The following is a 17,147-nucleotide window of genomic DNA, read 5'->3' as shown; positions in this document are numbered from 1 at the left end:
CTGTATATAGGGCTTATGTTCAGCTTAAATCTTAAAGTGACCTCAACCCATGTGAATGTGGGGTGTATTTGAACGTGATTTAGGAACCGAATTAACTTTAATTGTGATCATGAAGATGTGTCTCCTGGGGATTGAGGAGCCGGCGGGAAATAGCTGAAGAGTGAGGGAGTTGTTATTAATTGTGTAGGATTTCATTTTTTTAATAAAATTGTAAAAATCTTTTAATACCTTATTCATTTGTCCTTGTGTAAGGGCTGGGAGCTGTCCCATAAGGTAGGTCTATACACCACCAATATCTGGTGAATCCGGAACTAAGTCGCTGAAATAATTCGCGACAGAGTTCAAGATATCTAAGAGGGAAATGAGAGTTTTCATTTTCCACTTTCAGTAAAGCAAAGCCATGATTTACAAACCATTTCCACAATACAGATCTTTATTACTACTATGTAGATACCTAAAAATAGAAGACATTCAGAATTATACTAAGTGGCTAATAAGGGTTAGGGTAGAGAATCCGCTGGTACAGTGAATGTCTGTTTGTATATTTGTCATCAAACCTGAAACACTCGTCCGTGATATTTAAATAGAAACTCGAGTAATGTTGGCATAAAAAATTGTCATTCAGGAAATAAATCTTATTTGAAAGTCTTTTCGTTGTTCCAGTTATAAGGGTTGGGGTAGAGAACCTGCTTGAACACTGAATATCTGTTTGCATATTTGTCATTAAACCTGAAACATTCGTCCGTGATATTTAGTTAGAAATTCGAGGAATGTTGGCATCAAAAATTGTCATTCAGGAAATAAATCTTATTTGAAAGTCTTTTTGCTGTTCCAGTAAACAGCGTAAGTGGCTTAGTTGTCGTAATGTCCAGTATCCCCCTGCAGTCATCCAGCTTTTGTTTCAGGAGAGAGATGTAATCTTCACATTCTTGTTCTGAAATAATAAATATGTATAGTAAAATTTGTTACTACCAGCCTGTGGATAATCTCAACTTTTAGGGTAATTATTAAATGAAGCATTAACATTAATAATGTTCAGATGAGTGATTTTTTTTATTATGATCCCACTAAGAAACGTCTGTACCTTTTCATCTATAACACGAAGAAACAAATAATGAAAAAACTGAAATAGCAAAGAACCAAGAGACGCATGCAAATGCTAATAGGGATAATATTTGTTCAAATTCATTTGAGATATTAAGGCAGATAGAAGCACATGAAGATAATACTGCTATTAGAGAAACATCAGTTAAACTAAAGAACATAAACCAGAAAATTATAAGAATATACCTTTATCCCCTAAAATAATGATAAAATTATAGATGTTCCCCCAGAACATCGAAGAAATAGAGGAACACACTGTAGATAAAAATGATTGTGTGAAGGGAGAAGAGATGATTCCATCACCTATGACTTGTGCAACAAGAGTAAACAAAACAGAATACTACATGAAAACACTTGTGGACCACAAAAAGTAAATAAAACGAACACTGTAATGTAATATTTTAGATTTTTATATAATACAATAGAAAGCAATTGATCTATAGACCAGATTACATCTGGGTGAAATACAACGATTACTTAAAGAATACGAACCAGTGATATCATATTCAGAACATGGCAACAAAACAGGCATCCAGAGAGGGAGAAGGAAGCTTAGGTACTGCTATATATATATATATATATATATATATATATATATATATATATATATATATATATATATATATATATATATATATATATATATGTATATACATATACATAATATATATATATATATATATATATATATATATATATATTAAAATAACAGAGTATTTCATGAGAAAGTACTTATAAGTACTAATGGCTTGCAACTATCAGCTAATCAAATACGAATAAAAAGTAATAACTATTAGATTTTTAACATGTACGCCCATCCTAATAGAACTTAAAACTTAGAAATATTTCAGGAATGGTTTGATAATTATTTCAAAGAGCCTACATTAATAGTAGATGATTTTAATGCTCACAACCCAATACTGTGTGTCTATAATTGTACAAAACCAAACAAAACAGAAAATACAGTTATAGAATTCATAAATTCAAATGATATGTGCTCTATAAATAATAATGAAAGCACATATTATTCAAAAGCACAAGAAATATTTTCTTTGGTAAACTTAACTATATGTTCATAAGTTATAGTACAGACTAGAGACCAGATTGGAGATCAGCTGATGATTTATACGCTAGTGATCAGTTCCCAATATGAATTTCCTTTTGAACAGAACTGATAAAACTAAAACACTTAATAAGAAGAAGACTAGCTTGTTTGAATAGAACATTTGATAGAATTAATAAAACATTATTGATATTAGAAGCAAATTTGCAATAAATGACAGTCTTAATAATAGATATTGATACAATAAAGCCTATATACAACAGAATAGCTGCAAAATTAAAAAAAGATGGGAGAATCATTTCATGGAGGAAATATGTATCAGATCTCTCGAATAATACACCCATATAATGAATATGGGAAAATTCAGAAAAAGAAATGGTCTCCATGTTAAACCACCTCGACATGCCATGTAAAGAGAAGGAAAAAGAATACTAGATCCAAAAGATATGAGTAATGTAATAAGTGAGAACTTGGCAAATGTAAGCAGTAATAAAAGCTTTGATGAACATTTTTGCACAAATAAAGGTAGAATGGAATTAATTCAAATAAATTTTGGAACTATGGAAGATATTCATTATAACAAGAAATTCATTATGGAAGAATTGGTGCAGTCTCTCTTGAACAGCAATAAATCTACTCCTGGAGGTGACAATATTTGTTTTGAAATGATATGCTTTTCGCAGAATGAAGCCTTTTACAATTTAACAGTTTATAGCTTCGAAACTTGTTTCCAAGTGACAGGGTGAACTGCAGTAGTAATTCCTATCCCTAAGCATGGAAAAGATCCTAATGCAATAAATATTTGTAGACAAGTTCTCTTAAGTTTTCAATGCACGTTGTTGGAAAAAATGGTAAATGCACTGGTAATATGGCTCATTCGAGAAAATAAAATTGAGTACCACCCAATTTTGTTCGCAACATAATAGGTCTCCTTTAGATTCTCTGTCATGTTTGAAAAAAAAAACTAATTACAGTAGCTGTCTTTTTTGACATCCAAAAGGCATACGGCACTACATGAGGTATGTAAAATTAGAATATTACATAGAAATAACATACGTGGCTTTTTACCAAAATGTACCAAAAACTTCATGACCTATTGTGCTTTGCATGTGAGAATTGAGAATGATTTATCACATTTCCACTATTTACGTTGGCTATGAATGATATTAGTAACAATCTTCTTGCTGGGATTAACGTAACCATTATATAGTAGATGATTTTGCCATATATAATATAGAGTCACGCATAAAACATAGAAAGAAAGGAAGCAGTTATGTTTTATAAATATAAAAAATTGGAAAATAGATGGAAAAAAATATTTAAAAATCAGAAACCACGATATACCAATCTGCCAAACAGCACTTTTTAGGATTAATTATTTGATGCACACTTGAATTGGAAAAGTAATATAGCATACGTAAAATAAAAATGCAGAAGAGCTTTAAATCTAACTTAAACACTCATGCTAACAGGGGATCTGATAGCCATACCCTTATTATGCTGTACAATACAACAGTGTTGTCAGTCATTGATTATGGAAGTGAAGTGTATGGTTCTGCATCAGACTCAGCATTGACAGCATTAGATCCAATTCACAATGGCTGCCTAAGACTATGCACAGGAGCATTTAGACCCTCACCAGTTTCTTCTATACAGTTTGAATGTGGCGAATGACCACTGTTTCTCCATAGTGAGTTAACAACAATGAAAAGTGCATTAAGAATTAAAGCAAGTGATTAACTTACCAAAGCACTGTTTGATCTAAGAGATATATTTTTAATCAATCATACACCACCTTTCCTAATTAGAGCTAATAGATTGTTTGAGGCCCTGAATTTAAATATACAAGAACCTTCAACAGTGAAATTACTATCCCATTGGGCTGTGAATAACATAAAAACTTGCATCCAAATAAAAAATGTATCAAAAAGTTACTCATTTACCCTAGAACACCATAGACAACATACAATACATCATATAAGACGAAAAACTCCACATTACGCAGCGCACACAGATGGAGTAGGATATGCAGCGATATCTCAAAACAAAACATATCACTTTTCTCTACCTGACTGCGCCTCACCTTCACAGCAGAGTTGTGTGCAACTGCATCAGCCCTAAAATTGATCATGGAAGTAACATTCAATAAATTTGTGACTTTTAGTGACTCAAGAAGCGACTTCAGAAGCCATTCAGTAACAACCCGAGGTGCAGAGGTGCGGGTAGTAGACGTAGCGGTAATGGTAACCACCTCTCAAAGTTGCGGAGATATGGGGTGCCGAACCAAAATTTGAGTAGTGATGCCTAGTGCTCTGATATATATATCTATATATATATATATATATATATATATATATATATATATATATATATATATATATATTGTTATAACGTAAGTTTCGTAATGCAATTATAGTTTTGGTAATACAATTAATTCCCCTCAGAAACTGTATATAATGCTATGAAATTTATATTTTTGTCTTCAGATTCCCATATTTAAAGATAACATGTTTACGTAGTGTAACATTTCATTTTGAAACATACGTAAAACAGAGAGAAAGAGTAAAAGCTTCTAATTCTCTAGAGAAGGTTGTTATTCACAACTTGAGAATGCCTTAGGCAGCTAATTTTTTATCGTCCCAAGTGGTCCCATGATGAATACAAGGAAGCTATTCATCCTTTTACGCAAACGAATGCGTAGAGGCCTCCCAAATACAGCATCAGGTCCTTCGAGAATCTTCCCTACAACAATATCGTTTCATGTTTACTTGCAGTAATTAAAGATTTTATTGCTAGGGAAACCATTTAATATCTCTTATAAATTAACTCTTACCTCTCTCAATTTGCCAAAAGAGAACTTATCAACTCATAAATAGTTAATTGTGGAATATGTGGGAGGATGGTGTGTTTCATTGCGTGAATACCAGGGCATTGGCTGAGATGCCCTTGTTGCCATATGGTCCGATTCCGTTCAAGTGCTAAGTTTTGTGTTTTTTTGCAAAAATTTTGTTTTTTTGCAAAACACAGTTAAAATAACTAAACTGATGTAGGACAGTGTTTATTATATAACTAATTAGTATAGTTTTGTTTTATTATTGGAATATGTGGGAGGATAGTGTGTTCATCACTTGTTTGCCCAGGCATTGGCTGAATTGCCCATACATCGTCATATGTCAGAGTTTCCTTTGAGTGTTCTTTTCTAATGCTTTGCTCTTTTTTCAGTTATCAGCAATGGCCTCGAAGAGACAGAGACTTCTGGGTGAAGATGCTATCAACGCACTTCTCTTTCAATTTGAGAGTGACATTGAGGACAACCTGGAGGTTGAGTCTGAAGGCGAGGAAGAGGAGTCAGCCGCCATCTTTGTGGAGGAGGAAGACGTAGATGACCAGAATCAGGGACAGGCTGCTGCATTGGAAGAAGAGGAGGCTAATCTTCTTGACCTTTACCCGGGGGATGAAGACGACGCCGATGGGGGTGAAGGCATCGGGGGTTAATGGAACTGTTCCCATTGTTGTTACAACAACAACTAAAACCACCACACCTACACCTTGTCCCTCAACTTCTCAGGATGAGGACGCGCTCTTCCCGGCAGAGCTTAGGAGCAGGAAGACGGGGAGGGGTGACCTCCTATCAAGCTTTTGTTGGCGTGTGATGCCAATTCGCATTACATGTGTAATGCAATTGCTTACTTGGGGAAGGACACAGTTAGGGTGCCGAGAGGACAGACATTGGGAGAAGTTTTCATGACGGAGCTTGTGCGACTTTTTCGCCAAAGGGGTCGCACAGTGACGATGGATGACTTCTTCGCGACCTTATCTCTCACCTGATCACTTGCTGATGATGGCTTGGATGATTTGTGTGGCACCATTCGGCAGAAACCTTATATTCCTAAGGAACTTTCTGAGTGTGTGCTTCCCATCAAGGACTCAGTGGCCGTATTCAATTACGAACACAACTTGACTCTCCAGTGACAGCACGTCAGCAGGTGATGCTTTTGAGTTCCCTGCATCATGATCCGTCTGAAATAGAAAGACGTAAGACAGACATTAAGATGTCCTATAATGCAACGAAAGGGGGTGTAGACACATTCAATCAGATGTGCTCTACATCAAATTGTGTTCGTAAGACACGACGCTGGCCACTTTGTCTTTTGTACGGGATATTGAATATAATTATGGTGAATTCTTATATTCTCTATTCGTCCCTGCCATAGGCAAAAAGTATGACAAGGTGAAGGTTTCAAGGAGCTCGCCATTGAATGTTGTGCTCCCCTTGTAAGTCGTCTGTAATACACAATGACCAACTTGTCAAGGCCCTTGCGTGTCCTGAAAGCGGATACATTTCGGCTGGCTGAGCTGGAGCACAGACCTCTTCCTGCCATTGGCCATGTCAAGCTGCCCAAGTGTGTTCACTACCAAAGCTGCCCATCTAGACAAGACCACAAGATAAACACAGCATATTTGCAATGCAACGGGCCCATCTGCCTACAGCATCAAACTGTCTTGTGTCCGAAGTGCATGTCTTCTATGTAAGTAAGTTACATCATGAAACTTTTTTTTACTACCTGTTCGCATAAATACTATAATTTTGATTTTTACAAAATATATATCATCCATTTTTTACCTAAAATATTGCAATTATTTTTCATATTTTTGTCGACATTATTTCCAAATTTTCGAAATTATTCCCTTTCCGTAAATTTATTTTTGATAAGATATTTTCTATAGCTGCAAAATTATGTTCAAACATCCAGCAAGTCACCATAAAAGTTTCATGCAAATCCACGAATAATTAGATAACTAAATAACACCTCGAAATTGACGTACCCTTCTTCCATCTCAGGTAGCAAATTTGGCCTTCGCACTTGGCGTGGTCGGAGGCCATTTTGTGTATATATCCGAAAGGTAAGTTACCATATCGCTATTCATTCTTGTTCCCTATAGAATTTGTGGTATTCTGTTAGATTTCCATGCATAAATATCATATTTTATACCAATTACAACGATGTTTAAAAGAAATTTTCCTGGTGAAAAGAGGAGGTCAACAAATGACCTTTACTTTGGAGTAAGTTTTTTGGGTCAGATTTTTTTTATGGCTGCAAAATAATATTCAAACATCCAGCAAGCCACTATAATAGTTTTATGGAAATCCACGCATAATTAGATAAGTAAATAACACATTGAAATCTACATTCCATTCCTCCATTTCAGGTGGCGGATGTGATCGTCGCACTTGTTGTGGTCGGGGGCCATTTAGTGTATATATCTGAAAGGTAAGTTGCCATATCGCTATACTTTTTTGTTCTCGATAGAATTTGTGATATTTTGTTAGATATCTATGCACAAATATCATATTTTATACTAATTACAACGATATTTATAAGAAATTTTCCTGGTGAAACGAGGTCAACAAATGACCTTTACATTGGAGTAGGTTTTTTGGCTCAGATTTTTGTTATGGTTGCAAAATAATATTCAACCATCCGCAAGCCACCATAATAGTTTTATGCAAATCCACGCATAATTAGATAAGTAAATAACACGTTGAAATTTAAATTCCATTCCTCCATTTCAGCTGGTAGATGTGGCCGTCGGAGTAGGTGTCGGCTGCGGCCATTTTGTTGGCAGATCCGAAAGGTAAGTTGCCATACCGCTATATATTCTTGTTCTTTATAGAATTTATGATATTCTGGTAGATTTTCATGCATAAAGATCATATCTTATAATAGTTACAACGATTTTTATTAAAAAAATTTCATGGTGAATATAGGTCAAAAAATGACCTTTAGATTTAGCCCCTGATATAACAGCAAATAACATCTTTGTCGAAATATTTTTTACATAATTCAGTTTTAGGATAATATGACTTTATTCTGTAAAAACATTAGCACTTCCTATTTCATTTAGGTACCAAAATAATCGTGAAATTTTGACTTTTTTTTTGCCAAAAAAATGTATCCTTTTTTTCTCTTTTCAGATTTTGACTTCTATGGGTCCGACACCTCTTCTGTTAGTCACATATTGTAAATAGTAGTTTTAGGAAGGATTCCCTCAATTTTTGTGTATATAGCTTATTTTGTAATTTTATATAAATATTTTCATAAATTATTTTTTTGTGTTTACTTATTTTTTTCAATATTTGTAATAAATATTTAAATTGTAGATGGGTATTATTTATCTTTTCAGTAGTGTTTGTGAATGTTGAAATTGATTTTAGAAACTAAAATGTACAGCAGGAATGAAGTTGGTGATTTTTGGCAAATTTTTCTAGATGCTCGGGTTGACCCGCACTCACCTTTAACGGTGTACCAATAAAGCAAAACCTATCCAGGGTTAAGAAGGGTTATGATGTGGTTCCTGTTGCAGCAGGAACAATCTTCTTGGCTTTTTTAGGTGGTCCTAATTCTTTAAGTCAGTCATTGCACGATGTCTCATTCATTGCATTCATATCTCATTTTGAAATCCACAAAGTGTTATTTCAGATTGTTCCTTACCGCACATCAGGAATAAGTGCACTGTTCAAGTCCAGCTGAATTAACAGTGGTCTTAGTGCTGCAAGTTTGAGGAATGGTTCTAGTCTATTTGCAGCGTGGTTGAATGGTACACCATTCCATGACACGGTTCAAGTCAAAGATACTATAAAGTACTCAAGTACCACAAAAGCCACCTAGCGGTTGTAATCTAATGCCGCCATCAAGGACAAGCCAGTGATGTCACTTGAAACTTCAGGACCTATGTCATGAATGTAAAAACCATGCATTCAAGATTTTCTCTTTATAATCTGTAATCAAAATTTTCATTTTCACACCATGTATTCTAGGTTTGACCTTGATACCTTGCATGCAGGATTTTCTGTTAATGCTATGCATCCAAGATTTTCTCTTTACACTGTGAATGCTGGGCAGCTTTACAGACACAGTACAGGCATATGTCTTATAAATTGCAACTATAATATTCATCTTTAACAGCTATGTTTTGGTCAATTAAAAATGTGATCCACAAAAATAAAAGTCTGGCTACGTAAGCAGCAGCCATACTATGCCTTCTGATCACAGTATGTAAACGAATGACGAAATTCGTCAATCATTTCGGAAATCACGCTCCCATTGGTTGGGATTTATGACGTCATGCTTTTTAATACGGTTGCAACTGCCAGTTGTCTCTATTAGTGCCGTGGTACATAACATATCGCTGAGTTTACTACTTTTGTGTACTCTATAGTATCTTTGGTTCAAGATGAGCCGTGTCTCATATGTTACATCCTACAGCAGTCTTAATGCTGTTAGTTAGAGGAATGGTTCTAAGTCTATTTGCAATGTGATTTAATTGTACACCACTTCATGACATAGTTCAAGTAAAGTAGAGTGATGTCTTATACTTTACTTCCCACAGTGGTTTTAATGCTGTAAGCTTGTGTCTGTTTGCAGTGTGATTGATAGTACACCACTTCATGACATAGTTCAAGTAAAGTAGAGTGGTGTCTATACTTTACTTCCGACAATGGTCTTAATGCTGTAAGTTTGAAGAATGGTTCTAAGTCTATTTACAGTGTGATTGAATGGTACGCCACTTCATGAAATAGTTCAAGGAAAGTAGTAGAGTGGTGTCTTATACTTTACTTCCTACAGTGGTCTTAAAAGTGTAAGTTTGAGTAATGGTTCTAAGTCTGTTTGCAGTGTTATTGAATGGTATACCACTTCATGGCACAGTTCAAGTGAAGTAGAGCTGTCTTTTATACTTTCCTTCCTACTTTGGCCCTATTGTTGTAAGTTTGAAGAATGTTACTGAGGTTATTTGCAATGTGATTGAATGGTACACCATTCCATTACATAGTTCAAGTAAAGTAGAGCATTGTCTCATATCTTATTTCCTACAGTGGTCTTAATGCTGTAAGTCTGAGGATGGTTTCTAAGTCTATTTGCAGTGTGACTGAATGGTACACACATCTTCTTGATATAGTTCAAGTAAAAGAAAGAGATGTCTCATACTTTACTTTCTTTAGCAGCCGAATGTTATTGCAGTTCAACCCAGCTGAATGCAGGGGTGTTTGGTTACCTGCTGTCTTAAAAAGTGAAGAAGTTTTGAGCATTGTTAAGACTCAAGGGGTAGGAACAAGGATTACAGATACTTCAGTCTTCTCTGTTCTTCAGTAGGAATGATTAACAGTGTTTCTCATTCCTTTTACTACTTGTGGTACTGGCAGTTCATTGTTAGCCTACAGCTGAAGTGGTTTCTCTGCTGATTCTTTCGTCAAAGCGCTAGGAGAGTGACCTAACCCTCACTCCTTGTCAACAACTTGTTTACCTTTTCATGATATGGTGTACTTCCTGCATCTTTTAAACTGGAACTGGAGTTTCAAGTGGCGCCTTAAAGAAAAATTGTCTCCTAGGGTGTTAGGAACTTATCAATATACCTTTCAGTTTCAGGGAATGGGAATCAAGGTGAGTTGAGTTTCTGCATCTGAATGGACCAAGAAGAAGATAACATTCCCAGATCAGGCATTCCTAGCCATCGGTTCTGAGAGTAACCAGGCTACCTTCCACTAATGGGTAAGCCTCGTGTGTGATGTAAGGTTTGTATTTGAGGAAGAACAAATTTCTCATTTGGAAATTAATTCTAATTCTTCCTAACATACAAACTTGAAGCTCTTTCCATACATAACCCACCTCAGCCACCCTTCTCAGAGCCAAGGCTGGAAGGCAAAGTGGAGCGTAGACTGACAGATGGGAAGGGGCTTTCCCAACTGTCGGTAGTTAACTACGCTGTCTATAAGTTTGAATGGGAATTTCCAGTTTGCTCTTGAAGCAAAATCCTAATGTAGAGAACTTCATGTTTATATATTAAGAAGATATTCAAATTATTTTCAAAATTTATAACCTTCAATGTGCATTAATTAGAAGCAAGAGACCTTGGTGGCATAAAGCCAGTTTTAATTTAAAAGGGAACAGCACATTGACAGTCAGCTTAGTCTTCAACATCTGAAATTTGCTCAGTCTATTCATCAGTACGTATCCAGAAAAACAAATAGAAAAAGAAATTAACTAAGAAAAACTCAAAATGCTAAAAGAAGATAAAACTCAAACTTACAATGTAAACTCAAAATAATGGAAGGGGGAAAAGCCAAAAAGTAGCAATAATAAAAAATCTAAGTAAAAGAGGAAAATCTCAGAATGAGAAGAAAAAATACTCAAAACACTGAGAGGTGAGGCCACAAAATAATTGAAAAAGAAAAACTTGAAAAATCCACAATGAAAACTCAAAAAATATAAAAGGAAATAGAATGAACTCCGTAAGAGAAATACAATAATAAACAAAAATAACACTCAGAATATTGAAAGAGGAACACAGCTAAAATAATGAAAGGTAGATTTTAAAATCATGGCAGGAAAATCGGCATTTGATGTCTGGACTCTTCAACAGCAGAATTAGAGGAGGGTTGGGTATCAATACAAGAAATTCAATTTCCTCTGGTTGGAGGAAGTTTTGTCGAAATTTTCCACATGAAAAGGAGTCTATTAATACGTAGTTAGTTTAGTTTTCATCAGTTACTTCTGTCAACAACCCTGGTTAAAGCAAGTATATCTTAGTTTTACCAGACCACTGAGCTGATTAACAGCTCTCCTAGGGCTGGCCCGGAGGATTAGATATTTTTCGTCGCTAGGAACCAATTGGTCACCTAGCAACGGGACCTACAGCTTATTGTGGGATCCGAACCACACTATATCAAAAAATGAATTTCTATTACCAGAAATAAATTCCTCGGACCACCGGATTGGTAGCCGAGCGCGAAAACCACTCGTCCAGCGAGAAACTAACAACCCCGGTAGCTGTGGCGCAAATAACTTGAAGAAAAAAAACTTAGCTGACAATGTCAGATTGTTTTCTCTTTAATAGAATTACGTAAAAAATGTTATTGCATTAAACTGAGGGAAATCGAATTCTTTCAATTACTATTTACGAAATTAACAGCGACTTAATGTCTTAAAAACAAGGATGGATTTCCTGGGTGTCTTTCATCAAGTAGACCTGGTGCTGGAACTCAAGACAAGTAGAAATTGTAATGGTTGTACCGAGAAAGGTCGACCTACCTGTCGCCGTCAATGCAATCACGCCTACGGTGAAGCCCAGGAACATGAGGGAGAGGACGGCGCACACCATGATTAAAATTTTCTCGGATCCACTTGTCCTGTTCCAGGAATTGATAATTCTCTCAGAAAGGCTGTTTGGAGAAAGAAATGAAAAAAAATACAGATAAATAAGTTTGAAAATGCAGGAGGAAGACGTAGAAAATAAAAAGGGAAAATCTGTGAATATATGGCTAAATGAGATTCAGTATTGTTGACGAGATTATAAATACAGTTTGATAGCATTGATATTATTCACGAAATTTCTTACGTTGATTCTCGGATGTAATACGATTATTTTTTTTTTAAGAAATCATATGACGTACCTTCATTTTGATAACTCATGTTTGGAATAATTATAATTCTTAATTCTGATCAAAGCCCATTATATTGACAGTGATATCTTGGCAGGAGACCTGTTAAATTGTATCGTTTAAAAATTAGATATAAATGCAGGAGATAAAGTAAATACCCATGGGACTATGCCCCTCGGAGAAAGATAGCAGTGCGTACTTTTGCAGGGATTCAAGAAACTTGTTGTATGAAATCCTGATCTATTGGACAAGAGATTCTAGGAAAATATTCTGAAGTGCTTTTAAAGCATTTTAGAGTTAGTACTGACAATTATATGAGTAAGTTACATATTTTTAATCATCTTTACTATTGATCATATTGCAACGAACTCCAATGTGAAACCCATGGGCTTTATTGGGTACAGAGAACTGCCATGTTTCTTTAGACAATATCGCAGGCCATTCTGTACCACATTAAAATTTGGAGCCATCCGGATAAGTTACGTAACTTTTGCCCCTTGCGTGGTCTCTGCTATGTTGCTTACGTGTGTGTGTGTGTGTGTGTGTGTGTGCGTATACTACAGTATAGATATGAACTTTATGCGCTGTTCTGGGAAATGGGAGTTTAAATACAGAAGGTACTTCTATTTCTTTTTTTAACTAAAATATTATGTTGACTTCTGTTAGCAATAGTGGTTAATGATTGTTACTGAGAATGTCCCTTTGATTGGATTTTTTAGTGAGTCATGTGTCGAGTCTTTTTATTGCATTTTATATGGATAAGAGGTAATTCACCACTTTCAACATGTACACACTTGTTTGGAGAGGACTTCGAAGCTGTAGCGTAGACTCAGCCCTTTTGTATCAGGTTAAATGCATTTTTCCTTTTGGGCCTTTTTGTGTATAGCGTGTGGTTTCAGGTTCAAGTGTGTATGAAAGATAAAGCATAAAACTTTCAAGTTTTGGCCAAAAGGTATCAGATCCTCTTGTTCTTAGTTCAACATCATTCTTTTCCCAAAGCTTTTATACAATACGATGGCAATATTTAACAGAATAAGCACTATTTTTCAAGTAATGTATTAAGTCATTTATTTTTAATTTTTTATAAATGGATGGTGTTGTTACTTGCAAGTATGAATAATGTATTACTTATAAATCTTTCTTGTAGGTGTCACGGTAAGTGCCATTCACTTGCACTTGGAAAGTGTCGATTACATTGTGTGTAGATTGATTATTGATTTTGGCAAGAGTTTTTTTAGTCTTTTGTTTGACATTTTTGGCATCCATATTGTTTGAGTGCTGTTGTGGATTTTAAAGACTTCGTCTACATTAAATGATTTCTGTTATGTCTATTTCAATTTGTAGGAGCTTGTTCTTCAGTCTTGGGTTATCACAGTTTATCATAAGAACTGTTTCTCTCCAAGCTCTTTTTAATATATTGTTTAGTTCTTTAATATATTGTTTAGTTCTTGTCCCATTTATTTCATTGTTATTGTTGTGACTGGAATTATCTAATCTCATCAGTTTTTCATTTTTTTTTACTGATATACTACCTGTATTTGCTTTTGTAGTATTCTCTCTCTTTTGTGTCCAACCCTTGATAATTTCATAGTTGTTCGAATCCTGTCATCATAGGATTTGTGAACTTCATGAATAGCTTTTATATTTTAATGTCTTTGAATTTTTCTTTCATATAATTTTCTTTTAGCTTCATCATTGAGTGCACTGCTTCTGCTTTACCAATATTTCCTACAGTTTTACTTTAAGAGTTCAGGTTGGGTCATATTTTGTCAACTTTTTGGATGGGTCATTGAAACCTTACTTTTAATTTACGGTCATACCTGTATGGTCCTGCAGCCTTGAGGTCAGATTATATATGGATACATTATTATTACTATTATTATTATATTATAAAGGATTGGTTTATCCTGACCTCTGAGCCTTTATATGGATATAAACAGGTAAAATTGGCATATCTTGGCTTCACCAATTTCTCTACCTGGTTCAGCCATGTCCCTGACTCATGTTCTATGTACTTGCTAAGTGTTCCCACCCCCTTTCACATTCTAAGATAACACAAACCATGTTTTAAAAGTATGTTGTCAATGAAAGGTCTATTTTGATAGAAGACTGAGGGAAAAGAGACTGGGAGAAAGAAAGTTGAGAAAGCCTACTTAGTTTTGTTTAGAGCAACTATTGTGCTGTGGGCGAGACTATACTTCTCACCTAGGTGGTTCATGGAGTCAGGGGACATTGAGGCATATCTGTATTATTATTATTATTATTATTATTATTATTATTATTATTATCATTGTTAAATATATACAAGTATGAAAATGGAGCACACATAAAAATGATATAACTTGCAAAGATTTCGGAGTTAAAAGGCTTATGTGTGTAAGAAAAAAGAGAAAACAACAAATTTTTAAGTGTCAAAAAACAAAAATAAACATGTATGAATAGTTGTGTATTTAGAGATTTGCAGTAAAAGAATATAACTTTTAAGTACCAGGACAAGGTTCATGTCTAATGGTTACTGAAGTGACATAAAAAAAGTGAGACTAGCATTAATTCATCACCAGCATGTTGGTTTCTGCCTTGAAAAATTTTTCCCATAAAATGATGAAACTATAGTACTGTACTATCTTTCTCTTTGAGTATCTGCCCACTTCTTTTCCGTCTGTGCATGCCTGTTGAAAAGTACAGTATGTATACCTTTGGCGTCAGTATTTCTGTTAGTTTTCATGACTCTGTGTGCAGCAATTTTGAACTTACCTTGATCTAGAAAGATCTGCAACCTCGGGCATGATGGATAGTTGTTCCATTGTGACAATGAGTCGCCTTTCTGTTTCTTTCTTTCGCTCTCTCCTCGTTACCTGGGATGACTTAACACTTGATGTAGGATGTAACAGTCAAAGAGGATCAGAAGTCCCATATACTAAGAAAGGATGTCTCTCCCCTCTCTTAACGCGGATTATTATCCTTTTGGCCCTGGGAAGAAATGCTGTTCTATGAGTGTATCTTCTCTTTGATAAGTACTTTGCTGGTGATAAAACTAATATAGTTTTTACTAGTGGGATCCTCAAAGTATTAAATTGAAGGACTTGCTTCTAAACGTCCGATATTCGTTCACCTACGAAAATAGATTAGAATCATTGTTATGATAATTTTAATGTATTTATGTAGTTACCTTATGATTCCTCAGTGGTACATGAGCCCTTTTTATAAGCTTATGGAAAACAAATTTTCATTGCTGTAGGATACCAGGAAACCAAAATAGGTTGCAAAATAGTAAAACATCTTAGGGTCGTGAATGTAAGGCATAAGCGTAGATATGTTTGATAGTTGAATTGTTTGATAGTTGATTTGTTGAATATAATGGTATTTTATGGGACAAAGGTGAGGGCGTAAGGTGTCCAGAAATGGGAAGGACAAAATTGTCTCAGGTTTTGCTGAAAAATGTAAGTGGTGGGATGAGGAACAGTAGAGTTCAATGAGGGAAAAAAAGATTGAATGAAATACAGTTGCATCACAGTAAGAAGAGAAGATTGTGTTAGGTGTACAGGAAGTAGGAGGAGGCAGTCAAGAGCAAAATGAGACATAATTAAAGCTACTATTAAAAACTGGGGGTTGATTGAATGCGATTGGAATTATTCTAATGAAATATAAAATGGAGATATTTACTGAATGTGGAGTATCATTTGCAACTGGATGATACAAAAACAAAGGTTACTTCAACTTTGAGAATGTTTGTGGAATGCTCAGCTGTGGGAAAATGGAAAACACAGGGTTAGTGATATTACAAAGAAGTTGCTGCATTGCTGAAGTGAAAGCGATAGGAGGAGGCTAAGAATTTCTAGGTCATAACATTACCGTGTATACTAGGGAAAATGTATGAAAGGATTTTGATTAAGAAAGAAGGACATTGGCTGTGTCTACATTTAACACAAGTTTGTGAGTAACTGGGGATAACAGTAGGGAAAAAGACCCCATTTAGGCTCAACCTCAACACCCGACCCTCAATTCGGCTCACAGGCAATAAACCCCATAAGCTTGCCTTTATCTTAACCTCATATACGTTAACCATTAACGACTCCACGGGAAAACCACCAAATATTTCACTCTAGTTCAGAAAAGAACCCCAAAATGGCTCATGAATAACTCTTTGGATAGGAGAACCATGGTTTTGCTTGACCCCTTGAAAATTTTGGTTCAAGATATACTATACGGATAAAAAAAAACACCATTTCACATAAATGTGAATGAGTGAAAAATTCCAAGTCCCTTATTACAGTCGTGAGAGAGAAGGGTAATTTACCAAATTAGCAGGTGGGTTCAATGGACCATAATAATACAAAATAAAGGTATTTGAATGAGAATACGATCAAACAAGATTTAAATATAATAATGCAAAAGTATTTACAAAACAATAGGACAAAATAAATAACAAATGACAAGTGACAACCACGTCTCGAAAAGTAATCATACTTGAAATTAAGAACACTTGAAACAAAGCACAATTCGTTATTAAACCCTTACAACAATATCACTTATACTTAGCTT

At 35.0% G+C, this 17,147-nt stretch overlaps 1 protein-coding gene across 2 annotated transcripts in view; it reads right to left on the bottom strand.

The window, feature by feature from the left end:
* Window positions 1–526: 526 nt before the first annotated feature.
* LOC135202269 (uncharacterized) overlaps window positions 527–17,147 on the bottom strand; it is a 62,080-nt gene continuing 45,459 nt past the window's right edge. For both annotated transcript variants that reach the window (XM_064231575.1, XM_064231583.1), the window contains 3 exons: window positions 15,360–15,575; window positions 12,256–12,386; window positions 527–934 (listed from right to left, as the gene is read on the bottom strand). In XM_064231575.1, coding sequence (XP_064087645.1) covers window positions 780–934; window positions 12,256–12,386; window positions 15,360–15,409 — 336 coding nt within the window. In that variant the 5' untranslated portion in view covers window positions 15,410–15,575 and the 3' untranslated portion in view covers window positions 527–779. The remainder of the gene's footprint in view (window positions 935–12,255; window positions 12,387–15,359; window positions 15,576–17,147) is intronic.

This window comes from Macrobrachium nipponense, chromosome 23, assembly GCF_015104395.2.
Source record: "Macrobrachium nipponense isolate FS-2020 chromosome 23, ASM1510439v2, whole genome shotgun sequence".
NCBI classification, from domain to species: domain Eukaryota; kingdom Metazoa; phylum Arthropoda; class Malacostraca; order Decapoda; family Palaemonidae; genus Macrobrachium; species Macrobrachium nipponense.
The sequence above is the reverse complement of the archived record's forward strand: the minus strand, read 5'-3'. Positions and strand labels throughout refer to the sequence as shown.